Genomic DNA, 18983 nt, shown 5'->3' with positions numbered 1-18983 from the left:
AAAGGGCAATGGGTGTTTTATTTTGTGAAAGTAACCGGAAGTGCGTTGGTCACAACGGCTAGCTTGAGTAGCGCCGAAATTGTCTGAACAAAATCGTAAACAGCGGGTATTTAGACAAATTAACGACAAACTGCTGATTTAAACGGCTACTTTCTTTTTTTTCTTCTTTTTTTTTAAGTGTATTTTTTGGCGTTTTTGCCTTTATTTGATAGTGCATAGTGAGATAGACAGGAAAGGGGGAGGCAGAGAGAGGGGGAATGACATGCAGGAAAGGTCTGCCCGATGCGGGATTCGAACCGGGGACGCCTGCGTTGAGGACTGTAGCCTCTACATGGGGCGGCCGCCTTAACCACTGCGCCACGCACCGCCCCTTAAACGGCTACTTTCTCACCTAAAAATGTTTGAAATGTTGATAAAGTGATATATTTACAGAGTTTAGAGCTAAAATGAAATCAGCTTCTGACTGCTGATTTCGGCTCGGGTAGGAGGCAGGCTAACACTGCCCATACACTTCCAGTGTTTGAGCTAAGCTAATTACGGGCGATACGGGCTCTATCTCCTTTGCACAGTCGAAAGGATGGTGTCTATCTGCTTGTCATGGACTCGGGAGTGAGGCAAGACACGAAAAAAAATGTTGGCGAATCCCTTTTACTACAGTATGCTACATTTTTACCATAATTAAACAGCTTTGGAGTAATTGTGATGGTTAAATAAATTACTTGTAACTTGTTATGGGGAGAATGGAGGCTCTCTGCCTTACACTAGTGTCTCTTAGCTGAAAACCAACCTTGCAATATCAGCGCCCCCGACCCGGTGTCCCAGCTCTTGTCTCGGCGGCACTGCCACACAAACGCACTGTAATCCGTAATATCTTGTTTATTTATTTTTTTGGCTTTTTCATGCCTTTATTTGACAGTACAGTTGAGAGAGACAGGAAATGGGGAGGCAAAGAGAGGGCGAATGACACGCAGGAAAGGGCCGTCCGATGCGCCACTCGGCGCCCCAGTAATATCTTGTTTATGACAGATAAGACTAGACTACACAAATATACACATCGTAACACGTATATAATAAATAACGTTATCCACTGCTCCATGGATTGCTTTTTCGCCTTTTCGAGGAGGGTTAGCAAAACAGTGGAAAAGGGACCCAACTTGCATAGCTCCCCTTTAAACCTTTTCTGACCAATGTGAAAATGGATAAAATGAAAGGTGTCTTTCACAATGATGAATCTACGGGAATCTGGCTATGGAAAGCCGTTTTAGTCATAATGAAATAAATTAATAAATGCATAAATAAATAAATAAATATAGCCATGAAATGAGTCCAGAATTAAATAAATAGGATCATAAATAGATATAAATGAAATATAAATACATATATTTTTATTTTTTCAGGAGACTTTTATTTTCTAACGCCTCATTTATTTATTTCCAGATACTTTTATTTCCTAATGTCACATTTATTTATTTCCGGCGACTTTTATTTCATAACGTCACATTTATTTATTTCTGGGGACTTTTATTTCATAACGTCACATTTATTTATTTCTGGGGACTTTTATTTCATAACGTCACATTTATTTATTTCCGGCGACTTTTATTTCATAATGTCACATTTATTTCACTCCTCTTTTATTTCATGCTGCAATATTCAAATGAGGGGGCGGGGTTATCTGGACCCTTTCAGAGTAAAACATCACACGACGGCCTATTCACCTTATTTTGCGCTGGATCTAGTGTGCGGAAGTGCTGTTGTTGTGAATTGTTGACCGCTACTCAGCAACTTGATCAATAACTTGGGGAGGAGAATAGTGTTTTAAACATATTTCGTTTTTTCTAGTTTCTGTTTTTGTTTTTTATACAGTCTATGGTTGTTACACATCGTCTCTCTGCCTTATGAGGTCATGTCGTTCAACGGCTAATGTTATGTGCTGCGTAGCTAACCAGCTAGCTATGTCTAGCATTATGTCCCTGCCACAGCAACTGTAAAGAGGAGACGGTAGTATGTCTCGAACACAAAGTGGAGGGGCAGGAATATTGTGGAGCAGGCTAGCAGCATACAACCTGCACCCACCTCCCAAAGCAAATATATAATGAACAGCAATGAAAATATTTAAGTCGTTACCGGATGTACGTAATGCAGCGGAGCTAATGCTGTTGTTTTTTATTGGTAAAATAAATAACTTAATACGATACAACCACATATTCATCAAGTCTGCGTTGAAAACTTCACTCGACTTTTATTTTGAGCTACTGAGGTGATGCTCATTAATCAGCTGTGTAAACAGAAACAGTCTCTTTGTCTGCCGGACACCAGAGCCCAGATTGAAGAGGGAGACGAACCGCTTCGGTGTGATACCTGTCGCAGCAGTATTTTGTCTGTGTGTGTGTGTGTGTGTGTGTGTGTGTGTGTGAACGTCTGCAGGCGGAGACGCTCAGAGAGAAAGTCAACAGCAGCGGATCAGCGTGATCTCTCCCTTCGTACAAACGCTCCGTTCTGATCCAGATCCACTGTCAAAGTAGCCTAAAGATGACGCCAGCTGAAAATGAGTTAAATAGTGAAACAGCGGCGCTTTTATAGCCGATTTTATGATTAAACTCTGAACATAACCTGGTCGGGAACAGGTTATGAGCTAAGCATAAGTTACCATGGTGATCTAGCCGGGTTAAAAGAGAGCCACCTTTGTAGTACAGGAGAGCCTGGCTTTAGACCCTATGCTTTAGACTCAACATACCTCGCTAACCCAGTGACGGTCGTAGCAGAGATCTAACAGAGTGAGATGCCGTGTAACCGCACACGTCAGTTAGAAGCCCAGGTTACACGTGTAGAAAAAAATTGTAAACGTTGACACCCCTAATATCGATAGTTGATATCGATCGTTGATAGCCTACATCCACCAGTGATGACGCTATCAATCACCCGAGCTCTGGAGCTGCTACGCACCGCTACCAGCGGCAACAATGACAGCTACTGCGGTCCGACAGCAACGGAACCGGTAATGACAAATTCACGTAAGCTACTGCTTCTCTGGGAAAGAGCAGAGCAGACACGTAAACGTAGTACTTGTTCTTCTCAACCAGAGTACCAGTACTAACACATAGCTAAGTGTATAGGGAAGTGGATTGTTCAACAATTCACAACAACAGCACTTCCGCACACTAGATCCAGCGCAAAATAAGGTGAATAGGCCGTCGTGTGATGTTTTACTCTGAAAGGGTCCAGATAACCCCGCCCCCTCATTTGAATATTGCAGCATGAAATAAAAGAGGAGTGAAATAAATGTGACGTTATGAAATAAAAGTCGCCGGAAATAAATAAATGTGATGTTATGAAATAAAAGTCCCCAGAAATAAATAAATGTGATGTTATGAAATAAAAGTCGCCGGAAATAAATAAATGTGACATTAGGAAATAAAAGTATCTGGAAATAAATAAATGAGGCGTTAGAAAATAAAAGTCTCCTGAAAAAATTAAAATGTTGTTTTTAAAATAAAAATATATGTATTTATATTTCATTTATATCTATTTATCATCCTATTTATTTAATTCGGGACTCATTTCATGGCTATATTTATTTGTACTGTACACAGACACGTAGAAGTTACTAACGCACTATAGCTTTAATGTTTAATGAACATTTATATTTTTTAAAACTACATTTTTTACACACATGGCTACATTTATTTGCATGTTGCTGCCACCAACTACTGATCACTGTAACCATGTGAAGCCATGTGTTAATCAACACCCATGTGCAAATAAAACAGGACCATGCACTTCAAAGCATTGTTCCATCATGCTGCTAACGGTCAAAACCTCCACATGGGGAATGTTTGAGGGGAGTATTGAAAGCACGAGGGTTCAAATGATTAGCCTTTACAGTATAAAGTATAACACTTATTATTGTTGTTTGGTTGCTTAGCTACAAAGTGCTTATTTCAAAGGGTGCTCCATATTAGCAATACATATGCAGAGGCCTTTGTTGCAGGCATTGTTATAGTTCTAGCAATGAATCATTGAATCAGTTCCCACCGCTTTCATCAGTTGATCTGACGTTTTTTGTGGGGTTTTTTTCTCTAGTGTGACATCGTTGGCTGTGGTTTACTGTAATCAGATGCTGCATAGTGTTATTAATGGCGGAGCTGAGGGTGCTTGCTTGTGAACTTTTGAACTCAGGAGCCACATCGCTCTGATTATCTGCTTCCCACCACTCGAATGTGGAGTGGCACTCCATCAGAGTAACCCCCAACCCACCAACAAGCCCCTTCCCTCCTCCTCCTCCTCCTCCTCCTCCTCCTCCTCCTCCCCCTCTTCCTTCCACCATCCTCTGATTTCTCTTTACTCTGCTGTACCTTCACCACCCACTCCATGTCCACTTTACTGTCACTCTCTCTTGATTTCACCCCCACCCCCCCCTTCCCTACATGTACAGAAACATAAACACATACACACTGCTAATCTATTTCGTTCTCTTATTTTCAGCTTGTAAGCGTCATCAGAATGAGCAGCTTCAGCACATAATAAGCAGAAAATTAGAAAAAAAATGGATAGATAGAAACCTGGGATTAAACATTGATTTCTGAACACTACATGCATTGTGGTTATTTGTCCATTAGGGGATGCTAGGGAATCAAAGTAGAAGAGCAGCAGGGAGGTAGCATATAATATCTTTACTGCTAATCAACAGAGTTTGGAAATTGTTGAGCTTGACTGAACAATGCTAAATTGATTTTCAAGACAAATTAAATCTTAATTTTATACTTCTTATTGGAGCTTATGGGTGGAGGATCAGAAAAAACAGCAATGTGATATTTCATTATAATTAAGAGTTAAGAGAAACTTTTCTTGGGGTTCACCAATCAGAGATTTTGAGGCAGTTAGTCGCTGCAGGGTTGGACCCTTCCTCTGAAGCCATAACCATGATGTAGATAATGTTTCAAGGTGAACTGGCATCGTGTCACACCAATCTGCGATGATATAAGCGGCAGTTATTGGTCGAATCAAACTGACATACCTCAGTACTGGAGGATGTCTGTTGCTAGGGAACAGAGAGAAAAATAAAATGCTAAAACCACTCCAGTCAATGTTGGGTGAAAGCCTGTCTGCAATTATATAAATGCTCTTCAGAGTTCTGGCGCAAAGTACACCCATTAACGTTTTAACTCACAGTGCGTGTCACCTGCAGCCTTGCTTCATCTATCTTCCCTTATACTCTGTTTCTAAAGAACCTTTTTTTTATTTTATGTTTTATTTTTAGCTGTGGATGTGCACATAAAAACACACCGCAGGCTGCTGTGCTCTCCGTATCACATCTGTTTTTCATAAAAGTATTTCGCTTGTAAACCTTTATCGGCTAATCATGACGCCAGCTCTGTGCAGTTTCAGCTCATTCAAAGTTTGCTTATAGGACCAGGCAAATTGACATGAGCTTCTCTGCTGTTTCCTGCTAACAGTTTACACAGCTATTTTCAGAAGCCTTTGAGTAGGCTGCGAGCAAGAGCAGAACAAATGTCGCACACTCTGAAAATCAGACTACATCTGGTCATCTGTGCAGCACAATAGATCATCAGTGTGTAGTGGAGCTGCTGCACACTCGTCTTGTCTGTTTCCTCCTTGAAGACGTCCAATGACCTTGATGCAGCGGAGGGAGGGAGGGAGGGAGGGAGGGAGCGACGGTGGAGTGTGTGCGTGCGTGTGTGTGTCGGGAGAAACAGATTTCTGTAGGAAGAGGTTGCTCTATTGTGCAACATAGCTTTTGTTGGCAGAAATGAAAAGAACGGAGCAGGAATTCAAGAGAGCTATGTCGCTATGGAAACAACAGCAAAGAGAGAGCTAGAGACACACACACACACACACACACACACACAGATATGTGCTGTTTGCAGAGATGGACAAATATTTTTGTTGGGCCACTTACAAGTGGATGGTTTTTTTTTTTATTGTGCCATGTGCTTGTGTAAGACATTTTTAGGAGAAAGTGGAGATGAAAGTGAGAAATGTTCTTCTGATACAGAACTGATACTTGAAGTCTGTTAACTATCAGAAAACTGCACTTTAACTTATCAATGATCTCCATCATCTCCACTCAATAGGTGAGTGTTGCTCTGCTGCTTTGCATGGAGTGACACGCCCGCCTGCTTCATGCAGATTAGGACGAGGAGGTAACAGAGTTATAGTGGAGTTTCTGAAGCTCTGTTAGGGACTTATTCATAGATCCTGTTAAATCGATTTTTTTTTTCCCGTCTCCCCCAGATTCCGACTTGTTTGCCAAGCATAAATTTGTCACTCTCTCTTGGCTCGCTTTCACAATCCCCCGTCTGAGCCCTCGCTTGCTGCCCGTCTGTGATGATACCTGTATGCGCTGTGCTGCCGACAGTGTGGAGTCTGTCAGTCGGCATCTGTCCTAGTGTCAGGATTGATGCTGTGGCTCAAATCCTTTTTTTTTTAATTGTATCAAACAGCATCTATCAGAGATTAAAACAAGATGCCATTCTGCCTGAATAAAGACCATGTTTGTGGGGGCTGAAGTGGTCATCTTTGGGGAAACGGTGGGGGAGGGAGGAGAGCAGCAGATGGAGCGAGGGAGCCCAGTTGCCTAATGAGGTCTCACTTGTGTCACTGAGTGTGAAGAAGACCCTGCTTTCTTCTCCTCTCCCTCAAAAAGGGAGCAGCCCTAAGATCTATTTCATGCTCTATTTTTACTCCTGACTTTTACTCCAATATTAGCACAATGGCCTAGTTTTTAAATGTCTTAATAGTAGGCTATACAAGTCTGTCTCCATTAAAGAAAATACGACAATGCAGTCTCACTATCTAAAAGCTTTTCAATGGGGGAAAGCTCAAATATAAAGAGCTTCTCCACAGGTAATGACTTTGACTTACTCGCCTTAATCCACACACTTGTTGCCCTTTCTCTAAACCTTGTCTCTGCTCCTACTATTTAGTGCTAAATGTATTTTCACACCCCCTTCTCTTGCCTCAGCACCCACAAACATCTTTACGTAATTGGTTTTTCAACCACATACCCACACAGCATATCTATAGGCTTTTTTTTCTTCCTTTTTTCTTTTTAGGAAAATGTTTTTTGTTCATGCAGCAAACTATAATTGCTATGGTAACAAAATATACGTCCCTCCTCTTCCACCAGCTTCCATTCACATGTTTTTTTTTTCTTTTTAAATCGCCATCATGAAACGTTACTGTGGGAGGGGGGGGGGCTGCCTGCCAGTGCTCGTGCGCGTGATAATTTCCCAGCAGGTGATGAGATTGTAAAGATCCAGTCAAGCAACTGTCTTGGCTTCATTTTCCACACCGATTTGAGGAGAAGCCGGTGCATTTGTTTTGTTCAGACGCTTTATCGCTTTAAACAAACGAGACCTTCCTTTTTGTCAAGTTCACCGGGTGAAGAAGATGCGTGAAGTTTGCGGAGACTTCCCACGGATCTCTACATCTGATGAGCGCGCGGTAGTTTCTGATCACACAGCTGCCGGTTTGTCAGATCGACACGAGCTTGGATGTTGGTAGAAAATTGCAAGGTGTAAACTCGGTGGATCTTTCCCCCCTCTCTCTCCTTCTCCTGCTCCTTCTTCTTCTTTTTCTTCTTCCCTCTCCTTCGCTGCCTGAGTTTAGAGACGCGCACCTATTAAAAGTTGTCTCGAGCTGATCGTAACGCGCTGTTTAACAGATGGGGTAACAGAGTGTTTGCAGCCCGTGCGTCTGAACTGAACCGTCAGTAAATAAATGGATGACTTTTTCCTTAAATAGATGCCAGCTGAATGAGATAACCCTTTGTTTTTTCTTCTTCATCATCTTCTTGTGGATATGGAGTGATAGGAATTTGCAACTTTTCTTTTTTTTGGAGGGGCGGGGGGGCGCTCGAAAAGCTGCCAGTGGATTGAAGCAGGTGGATCAATTTCTTTCCGCTCAGCTCCGCTTTACTTCACATTCCTGTAGTAGCTATAAAACTCTCTGAAGCGGACCGTCTCCCCCACCCCCCCCACCCCGTCTCTCTGCAGAATGGCTCGGTTCGGAGACGAGTCGGCGGCTCCCAGCACCGTGGACTCCGGGGATGGGGACCCGGAGCGCGGTGGAGACCCTCAAGACCCGGCGGCGGCGGCGGCGGCGCTCACGGCGTCTATGAAACAAGCTAAGGCGCAGCGGGCCCGGACCATGGCTCTGTACAACCCCGTCCCCCACCGGCAGAACTGCCTCACCGTCAACAGGTCGCTCTTCATATTCGCAGAGGGCAACATCATAAGGAAATACGCGAGGAAGTTCATTGAATGGCCATATCCTTCCATGAAAAGCCGTGTTTTAAACTTGTGTGTGTCTTGTTTGTGTGTGTGTGTGTGTGTGGTAGGCTGTTGTCAGTTCAGCACCACGGACAGCGACAGGCAGCATGTGAGCAGCTGCAGCTTGGAAATACAACTCACATTTACTCCTCCATGTCTGAAAAGTGCCTAAAGTGCAGTGTGAAGTGCAACCCCCCATTGCTCTGAATGTGTTTTGCTTGACTTCTAATCATTATCAGACTCCCACCAGTTGGCAGCTATATACCTGGCATCCCCCTCCTTCACTCTGCTTATCTGCATAAACCCACTCCTCATGATTTCCATATCTTAGTTGAATCGCCAAATTGATAATGAGCTCGTTAAAAGAAAAATACCTGAAGTTAACCTCTTCATTATTCTGTTTAGTAACTGACCCCGGGTCGGTCGCTCAGTTGGTTGGCTCGTCCATGTGCTCCCGGTGCTGGCAGGAGACGGAAAGTTAGCATGTGGTGATCATTAGATGCAGCTCTGCTCGCTGTGGGGGAGGCATGTAGGCACATCTCTGCTGCCTTAGTGCTCATTGGAATATGAACCTGGCCATGAGTAGGTGTCAGTTCAAATCCAGCAGGCAGCGCTCCTCTGCTTCCTGCTGTAGCGTCAGCCAACAGTTTCTTTCTCCTGAACTTTTAAAGATTCATCACAGATAATCAGGGAAGTTATCGTTCACAGTTAAATTGATGCAATGTGGACACGAGGAGCAATCATGACCAGTAATTACAGGCCAAAAGAGAAGAATCCATCGGTGCTATACTTGTTCAGATGAATTCATTTGTTGACATAATTTATGTTTGGAGTGATTTACCTCATAAATTCTGTGCATGTTTAAATGTTTTGATAGCATAATCACTTCAACAGCATCACTCAGTTGCCATATCTACCCACTGCTCCTCCTGTCTTACACCCCCTCCAGTGCAGTGTGCCAGTCTCCCACTGTTACCTAACCACAGGCGCTGTGGGTGTGTGGGAGTGGGGCTAGTGGTCAAGACTAGCTGGCCACTGGCAGCACGGTAATGTGACTGTCTGTATCATAGAGGCAGAGGTATGTGGGAGAGAGCTGGCCGGTATAGTACCGTGCTGGATCGTGGGCTGTGAAAGCAACACATGTCAGAGTACTGACTGGGCGAGGGTTATTTTGCACATAGTGTCCATGTTCTGAGATTGCAAGTGGAAAAACAGACTTGTACAAATTCATAGCAACACTCTCTGTTTGATCATGTGTCGCTGCATTGGCACAATGGAGAGTTATACAAATTCCCAAAAGTTTAGTTTCTTGAGGCTTCTGTTGCTCAATGTGGATCAAAGTCTCTGAACTAAAGATAATTTACTGGACCTTGTCATGGTCCCGGCAAGTTACGCTATCAATTTATGACAAACTTATGTCATTATTTACAAATGATAAGCCCAAATGTTATGGTTGCAGCTTTTCCAGTGTAAGGATTTGTTGCTTTTCTCTTAATCCAGGAAACGATCAACAGATTATTCAGTTCTAAAAACAATCATTAGCTGAAATAGATAATTCCTTGTTTTCTATTTCAAAGTACATGCCATAATTTCCCCAATTTTTTAAATGTTTTTTTTTCTACCTTTCAAACCAACATTGGTTTCAATTAATTTGTTCACAATATGAAATGAGTTAGCTGAGTACTTAATCTAAATGGAAGTTATGTGATCAATAGCACTCCATTAGCGTGGCCTAAAACAGGTATGATGACTGGCGTGCACTCCAACAGGTAACAGGAAGCAACAGAGTGGGTGAGTTTTATTAAGTGTTTCCCACTTTAGCTCTTTTCTGCCGCTTTCAGTGGAAACAATGTGGACTTGTCAATGTGAGTCAGTGTGGATCCCAGAGGCCCTCATGTCAGCACTCCTCTGTGAGTCAGTGACCCCATTTCACTCAAGGCAGGAAAATTAATAACAAGGAGCAGCTGCCTCATGGGAACTCCAAAGGGACTGAAAGTCGCAGTCACATACAAGTGTTGGGGCCCGTATGGTCGCCATCGCATGCACACACGCAGTGCATGCTGGGTCCCACATGTCAGTGCATGGACACACGTACATTTGTTTCAATCACCTGAATACATATAAGAGTAAATATTCCACCTGAGAAGCACAGAAAACATTCATTTATTTTTTATAATTTGGAGTCACAAAGAAATTTGTTGTAGCTGCACAAACTAGCCCTACAACAAGATTTTTGTTTTCAAACTGGACATTAAATCAGACACTTTTACAATTATTTGTTTTTTTAGATGTCGAGATAACTGATTTGAGATTTTTCAAGTGAAAGTTGGCTCTGTGTTAACATTTCAGGATGAATATTTAGTTTCAATATTGTTTGGTTTGGTTTTACCATAACATAAGACAAAAAGACAAAAGCAGCTAAGAATCACAATCGAGAAGGTGGAACAACTTAATGTTTGGTGGATTACTTAAGTCACCTAAATGATTTAATGATTCACAAAATAGTGAATAAATGTACGAATGATTTCAGTTCAGTTTCATATTTTCACAACTGTAATTTCATTACACAACAAGTGTTTTTGCATTGCTTGTCTAAACAATCATAATTTGTTTATAGAATTATAGAAATCAGTGCAGAATAATAATGACTTGTATCGATTTACCTGATCAGAGTCAGTTCACCACCCAAACCTGTACAATGAACTAAACCACAAAATGCTTATTTTTTCATACAAGATTTAGGTTACATTCATAAAAACATTTCTTTTTGTTATTTTTCTGCAGTTTTTGCTTGTGCCCTGGTCTATAGAGCATCATATTTCAAACCAAAACCCTGGCTGCTTTCCTTTAATAGCAAAGGGAAAAAATACTGGAAAGATGTGTGTTTATCATATGAGAGTTAGAGAATTGACATATATCTCCTACTGTTTATTCTTCTGTTGTTTCTGCTCTATGCAGTGAAGGAGCCCAGAGAGCTGTCTGTTGTGGTTTGTGTCGTTAGACCAGTCAGGCCAAGGTGACTTCACTCACTCTTTTCACTCTCTTTCCCTCCCTTACCTGCTCGGTGTCTCTTCATGAAAAGCACTTTTAAAAGCAGGTTGCCATGGATACTGCAATCTCTCTAACAGATTGCTTCCAATAGCAGAGAATATGAACCATGCCATAATTCATGTGTCATTTAATCATCCATCCATCTATGTTTTTTCCTTCTCACTGAACCACGCACACATGTTCTCTGAAATATCTCTGCAATTACAAAAACAGTATCAGTGTGTGTTTGTTTATAAAATAGCTGTTGTCCTTAGTAACAAGCTTGTTTTTTCTTTCAGCATTGGGATGTAATTGTGTAACGATGTACAGTACAGTGTATTAGTTTAACACAAAAATATGACAGAATTTGAGCTGATGTTGTTTACTACGTACTGTTTGTTTTTATGTGCCATTTGCTTCATGTTTTGATCAAAGTTATGTCCTTAACTTCACGGCCTTTACACCATTTGAGTACATGATCCTGGCCACCATCACCGCCAACTGTGTCGTCCTGGCTTTGGAGCAGCACCTCCCAGGAGAGGACAAGACCCCCATGGCAAAGAGACTGGTGAGGACAAAATCTGTTTTTACATCCTCATCATGCAGACTTTTCTTTTCCTTTTTTTTGTTCAATGTCATCATGAAATATACTCACACAAGTGGGTAGAAAACAAACAAAGGATGACTGCGGGTTTATGAGGAGATCAACATGAGGAGATGTTTTTTGTTCAGTATTCCCAAAATGGAAATCTAGTTATCGATACTGCTACTGTTTAGATTAAGATTTTACATAAAAAAAAAGACATTAACAATCAAAAGTTATAGATTTTTTGAGGCGGTGCGTGGCGCAGTGGTTAAAGCGGCCGCCCCATGTAGAGGCTACAGTCCTCAACGCAGGCGTCCCCGGTTCGAGTCCCCCTCTCTCTGCCTCCCTCTTTCCTGTCTATCTCACTGTGCTATCAAATAAAAAAAAAGGCAAAAAGCCAATAAATAAATAAAAGTTATAGATTTTTTTATACAATAGATTAAAATACTGTAAGAACCCGTTGTTGGTAGATTATATGATAAATATACAATTGGATAATTTTCTTAATGATTTCATTTTACTTTAAGCACATATCCTAGTAAAATATATTGAACATACAGTGGGGAAAATGATCCCTTGCTGATTTTTGCCCTCATTTCACTTGATCAAATGTAAATTCTTTTATAACCTTTATATGATGATATTATTTCTGGATTTTTCATTGATATTCTGGCTGTCTATGTTAAATTAACCTCACCATACATTTTTTCCCATCGCTGTTTACCACATACAGTATGTAATCTGTTATGGTAAAATACTAATCTGTTTTCTACCCTTTGATGCACACGCATCTTTGATTGTTTGTTAATGGTAACAGTAAATACAGGAGGGTACATCTAATCGCTGGACTTAAAGTGTACACCCTATATGCACAAAGCACATCCCAAAAGTTACAGTTTTAACATTATAGCCTCATTCATGACTGGAGTTAAATTACATTTTGAACTCAACCACTCCTCCCTATGGACGGCACCTACCTGTTGCTTTATTATTCACTCCTGACTTCATGCTGCGTTATTCCTTCAGGAAAAGACAGAGCCATACTTCATTGGGATCTTCTGCTTCGAGGCCGGTATCAAGCTGGTGGCCCTCGGGTTTGTTTTCCATAAAGGCTCGTACCTGAGGAACGGCTGGAACGTCATGGACTTCATAGTCGTGCTCAGCGGGTGAGTAATCTGCGCTATCTGTTTCAACAGAGGCAGGAATGTTTGTTTGAGACATTGTCGACAGATTCCTGAACTACTTCTCACCAAACACGATGCTGAAATCTGTCTTCAAAGGAACAAATATGGTGGCTCACTATCAGATATAGTGTGCCAGTGTACAGAATACAGCAACCTTGGATTAGACTCATCTAAACATAATGCAGCTATTATTAATGCTACGCGATTACTGCTGTTAATTACACTTGTGCTTTTCTTACTGCAGCATGTTTTATGGGGTTTTATGTTGTTTGGCTGCATTGTTGAAGGTGTCGAATAACCATTTAAAATTGGTCTTCTTACAGTAGCTTTTCCAGCTATCCACTGTAGCACTCCCAAGGATGAAATAGTGGCCAAAATGCCAATACATGTTAACCAGCAGCACTCACTTTAAAGCCTTTTCCAAGCTGTGGCTTTGCACTACTGAAATCCTAATTTTATATCAGCAACACTGTCTGACAAAATCGGCAAACTCATAGGACAGTGACAATGGTTGTGCTGTGATTTCGGTGATATTTACTGGTAAAGTGATCGCTTTGAGACAAGGTTAGAAGCAACCGAATATGCGTTTCCTTTTATTTTTCTCACAGTGCACTTTGATTCAGAAAACATTACTCAAACTTGCATAATTGTTGGAGATTATTTTCAGCCATGAGTTATTACTTATCACTTGTGGTTGTGATGTTTAAAGCGTTGATATTATAGGTACTGAAGAAACTGTCACTGTGGCTTTTTAATGTGATTTTAAGCTCTATGGCACAGTGGAATAAGTTGTACAGTATCACGCTTTGGTTACACAGACAGTGCTTGTTAGTAGGATCTATTCATTGTCTCATTTGATCACCAGAGTATTATGTAATACTATCAGCCTTCCCTAACTGTCTCACACAGTCTCCATTAGAAATAGGTGGAAACGTCTAAATTGAAGGTCAGCAAAGTAGCCTCTTAATATCAGAATGTCTGATGTAAAAGAGAGGGTTTGGTTACAAGCTTGTGTGTGTGCTAGACAGTGAGAGAGGTATGCCTGCAAGTCTTTTAATTTTGAATTTGGTTGAACTCCATGATGAATTACAAACTTCACTGATTGTATGAGAGAGTGAAAAAAAGTTTTTTAAATTAATGCTCAGCAACTGATGCCGCAATTAATTTTGACAGTATTCTTTTTTAGTTTACCAGCCTGTGGGTAGTCAAGCAAATGATTAATTTCAGACACTGATTGTCAAGTTATGTTGGTGCGTTCATGCATGTGACTCTGTGTTTGTGTCGACATTTATCATTATTTCTCCATGCATGTCCGTACTGCAGTTTAAAGGCCTCCAATCACTACACGCTGTACCTCATGTCTGACATTATTGCTGCATGGTTAGCGATGGTTGACCGCTATGGGCTGGTCTTTATTGTTGTTATGTTGATGTGATTTTTTTTTTTTTTTCCCTTTACGAGAATTATACATTTACACATCACATACATCCACAGGAAAACACAACACATAAATGCAGGGAAATGTGTGTTTCCATGGCACAGTCAGGCTCTGCAGTCAGCGATTAGGTGGGTGGATAAGTGGATTGGCAGTTGTATCTAAAACCTGCTTCGGTTCGCCCCCAGGACCTCTGTGAATTAAATGTGAATGCAGCGCTGGAGATGTTATGCAAAAGCAACAGAAAGAATGGATGCATGGTTGAGAGAAAAAGAGAAGAAAAGAAGGGGGAAATCAAGGGGGAGAAGGGAAAATGGAGACACAGACCCAAGAAGAAAACATAATGAGAGACTTAATTTGTTCCCTACAAGACTGGGTTTCGTAAATTAATTGCACAGGAGCGGAGCATTGTTACCACTGGTGTGCTGTTTATGGCTAAGTGTACAGTATTCAGCATTCTGGGAAGATTGCTATCGGCGTGTTGACATCTCATTTCAACCTGACACCCACATCTTTCTTTTTCTCTGTATCTCTTATTTCTCTGTCTGTCTTTCCATCTCGCTGTCTCTCTCTCTCTCTCTCTCTCGCTGCCTCTTACATAAAAGGGACATGAGCATCATCGTTTACAGAGCAGGCAGCGCGGCCTAAAAAGCTGAACAGATGTGCCGATGACAGATTTCCACAGGATTTACAAAGTTTAAGTTTTTCAGTCAATCTGAACATTATTGGTTGCTTTAGTGGGATACTTTGAAATCTCTCATTAGGCAGCAATCAGTGTTAGCACCAAATTATTTTACTCTAAGTTTCTCAGCAAATGCTGTCCTCGTTATGGTGAAAAGAAACAAAGCACCGTTCAGAGTACATGGCTTGGTTTTGACGAGCACGTTATTCACAAGCTGAACACAAGTATGTTCAAAACAGTATTTTGATAGGGATACAAAGCAGCACTGAGGTGACATGTCGTTTTCTTTGCCGAGGTCACGCAGATATTCAGATGTAGTTAAGTACTAAAGTCAGACAAAAAGATTCTTTGTGGAAAAAGCAACAGTGATCAGTTTGACATAATGCCTCTCTGTCTTGACCAGTGTAAATGCTGCTTACACAGACCTATTATCAATAACTGTTAATAATTTAAGATATGATAATATGACAGGTGCTGCCATTTTTCCTAGCAGTAGTAGTTAAGCAGGCAGGACTTTACCAGTGATGTATTAGTATTTTTTACTTAGGTTAAGGATCTGAACACTTCCCCTCACTCCTGCTGCATAATTCACTTCTCTATTGTTAATCCATATGTTCAGTATCTTAACACTCACTGTAATTGCCAAAACATAGCCCAATGTGTTACTTGCACCTTTCAAGCCAAAAGAAAGTGAGTTGTACTGAAAATAGAAAATAGTGTTAGTGAGTATTAAGCAACATTTAAGACAAAATGTAATGACAGTTGTGGGTTTGTTTGGTTATGTTTTACAGCGCCGTCAATCAAATTCAATTAAACCACCTTCACACAGTCCAATGAAAACTCTTTAATTACACTCAAATTATGTGTGGGCGATTTTTTTTCCCATCTAATTTTTACTTTTATGGCCTCTTAAACAGTCATGAATATTTAATATCAGGCAGACATTTGTCAGGGGCTTTGACTCCAGTGGTTATGCAAACAGCTTGAAGATGACCAGGGGTGACTTCCTTAGTTGAGCTGTGGTCCGCCCTGGTCCGCCACGGATCCAATTTCAGTCCTTATTTTCTGCACATTGGTATGAATTCAGAAATGTGTGCCTCTTAAATATACATCCTAACTTTCTCCCTCTTCCCCTGCAAGTGTTTTATGGCACTTGCCAGGCCAACATTGTTGATAAGAACTTTGTTCTTAATGTTTTGCCTGGTAAAGAATAAAAAAATAAAGAAAATAGATATGTGTCAGTGGTGGTCAATGACCGAGCGCAGGTTACAGCCAAGACAGTAAGGATGCACTCAAACTGAAGATGTGGTATTTTATGACTGTTTTAAAATCAGTTGTTAGAGTTGTTAGTGTTTCCAATACAACTGATCATGTATGAAACTGTAAAAAACGCACAAAGTTGTCAGCGTGTTTTCTGCTGCCCATAGATCATCTTGTCCAACTCCCGCCACAGCTGGAATTGGTAACTGACGACCTGATTTCCTCCATCCCATCTGACACATTTTCTAGTAGCACATATGCCTCTCTTCCCTCGCTCACTCAGATACACACAAACACACACTCTCTCTCTATCACTCTGGTGGCACAGCACAAGTAAGTCAGACTTAAAAGAAAACACACATGTGTCATAGGGGCCAGTTGGGAATAAAATCGAGGCCACTGGGCCAGTGCTGGCGGCATTCATTCCATTTCATATTAATGAATTGCTAGAAGCGAATCTGCTGGGACACTGAGCTCAATTAAAATCCTTAATCTGAGTGAAGAGTGTGTAGCAAAAAACACCACAGTTAGAACAAGTCACCCACAAACCAATTTAATTCAGTGGGATTCCTAAAATGGTCAATTATGTCCCGCGGCAAACAGGTGGATCCGATGCTTTGATTAGCAATAAGATGTCTCCCAAATGACTTGTGCATGTGTGTGTGCATGTTACTCCATTTATGAGGCTGCAGGTACAGATCTTTTACCAGTGAACCTGTTTCCCTCATGTTGATGAGCTCTTAGTCATTTGTCGTACCTTGATATATATAGATGACAATGATATTGATCCTAGCTGTGCCTGCACACTATGCCTCTGTGGGTTTGTGTGTGTCAGTATCCCGTCATATTGCACGACGGTTATCAGTTTTCCCTCGTTGCCCCCGTCCAGTGTCCCTCTTACAAAGTGTGACACTTTGCTAAAATTGTTGCTCTTTAGACAGGATGAATAATACAACTGGGTGGGAGTTGGGAGTGATTCATTAGCCATCTGGCACAAAGATAGACATAGAGAAGTGAGAACAGTCTCACTTTTGTCTGCCTGTCTATTCATGCTAAAGCAGCTTTTGTCTATAGAATTAAATGTGCAGGTGGACGTATGGTTGGAAGAACATTTGGTGGACGTTGGGCAGACATTTTCATTTGGACCAATGTTCACCACTTTATACTGTCATCTGCATATTTGCCTTGTTGCAAGCGCACATGGCAGAACCTGGCCATGTCATCCAAAACACAACAAGTGCTCCGACGCTTAAATACGACTGCGTAGTCCGTATGTACCATGTGAGCAAAATGTGAACAAAATAAAAAAAATAAGCTGTTAAAACCAGATTGTGACACAGTGCCCACAATTTGCAGTCTTAATAAAACCAAATAACACTCAACAGCTCAAACTGCACAACAGCACAGCACAAACATGTGCATGTGCACCTATTAACCGCCCAGTAACTGGTTTAGGTGCTGCATAGTTAACTGAGCTTGCTCACAGACGAAGCTAGCCTGCTATGGTGCATTTACATTGAACAGATATGGCAACACATCTGATGTTGCACTTGATTATCTTTTTTAAATTACACTCACAAAAAAACACAACATAGGCTACCTCAAATTACAAAACATGTTGCTGAGGCAAACAATGTTGAGGGAAATGATCATGTTAGCATGAACTGATATAATCAACTTATTGAAATACATACATTTCTCCACATGTGCCTACTGTATATCAAACAAAGCCACTGGTGTTTAAGTTACAGTAAATACATTATTTGACTCTATGCAATGTCTATTTATGTTACATTTAGCTTGATGCTTTCATTTTTTTTAACAGTGCTCATATCAGCTGAGTCACACATTGTTTAAATGTTTAACATTGACATCCTTAACTGGTGGTCCCATATGAAATCTCGTAAAACTCTCATAATTTAGAAAGTCATTACTTTGAAAGTAACTGGTAGTAACTGGAGGTTTGTGGCTTCAGGCATTTGCCAGCTTTGCTCATTTCTAAATCTAGCTTTGCGTGCCAGTGTATGTTACTGTGTTGTTTCTGCTAGTTTGATGGTATCTATCTACCTATCTACCTTTTAAGTGACACAGGGACGACTGCAGTGGTCTCAGCTCTAATTTTGCTCGTGTAATTGAGCTGAATAAACAATAGCCCACAGTCCCAGGTGGGTTTTCTTTGGGAAAACATACACCCATCCATTTATTCTATGACTAATAGTGGACTAATACCTTTAAAAAAATGTTATCCCAATTCACCTGAACATCATTAATGTCGCAGCTGTTTCATTCAGCTAGCTTTTATTTAATTCAAAGACGTTAATTTGCTGATGCATTATGTTGATGCACATTACCATATGCAGAGCTGTGTCGAAATGTGAGCAACGTGATGCTGCTGATTACTGTAGTTTTTGGTGGTGTTCTTAGTGAGTGTAGGTGGAGGTGTGTGGGAGAGGCTGCATTCTGTGCATGTAATGAATTCATCCTCTCCAGAGCCAGTTTGGTACAATACAGT

General features: G+C 41.0%; 1 protein-coding gene across 1 annotated transcript in view; it reads left to right on the top strand.

Annotated features, from left to right (window-relative positions):
* The window catches only part of cacna1eb (calcium channel, voltage-dependent, R type, alpha 1E subunit b), a gene marked incomplete at both ends in the record, with an annotated part of 57140 nt that overhangs the window by 2139 nt on the left and 36018 nt on the right, over window positions 1-18983 (top strand). The window contains 3 exons of the mRNA XM_083990877.1: window positions 8019-8311; window positions 11789-11892; window positions 12937-13076. Of these exons, the coding sequence (XP_083847003.1) occupies window positions 8019-8311; window positions 11789-11892; window positions 12937-13076 (537 nt within the window). The remainder of the gene's footprint in view (window positions 1-8018; window positions 8312-11788; window positions 11893-12936; window positions 13077-18983) is intronic.

This window comes from Trachurus trachurus (genome assembly GCF_905171665.1).
Source record: "Trachurus trachurus genome assembly, chromosome: 17".
Taxonomy (NCBI): domain Eukaryota; kingdom Metazoa; phylum Chordata; class Actinopteri; order Carangiformes; family Carangidae; genus Trachurus; species Trachurus trachurus.
This window is presented reverse-complemented; position numbering and strand designations above follow the sequence as displayed.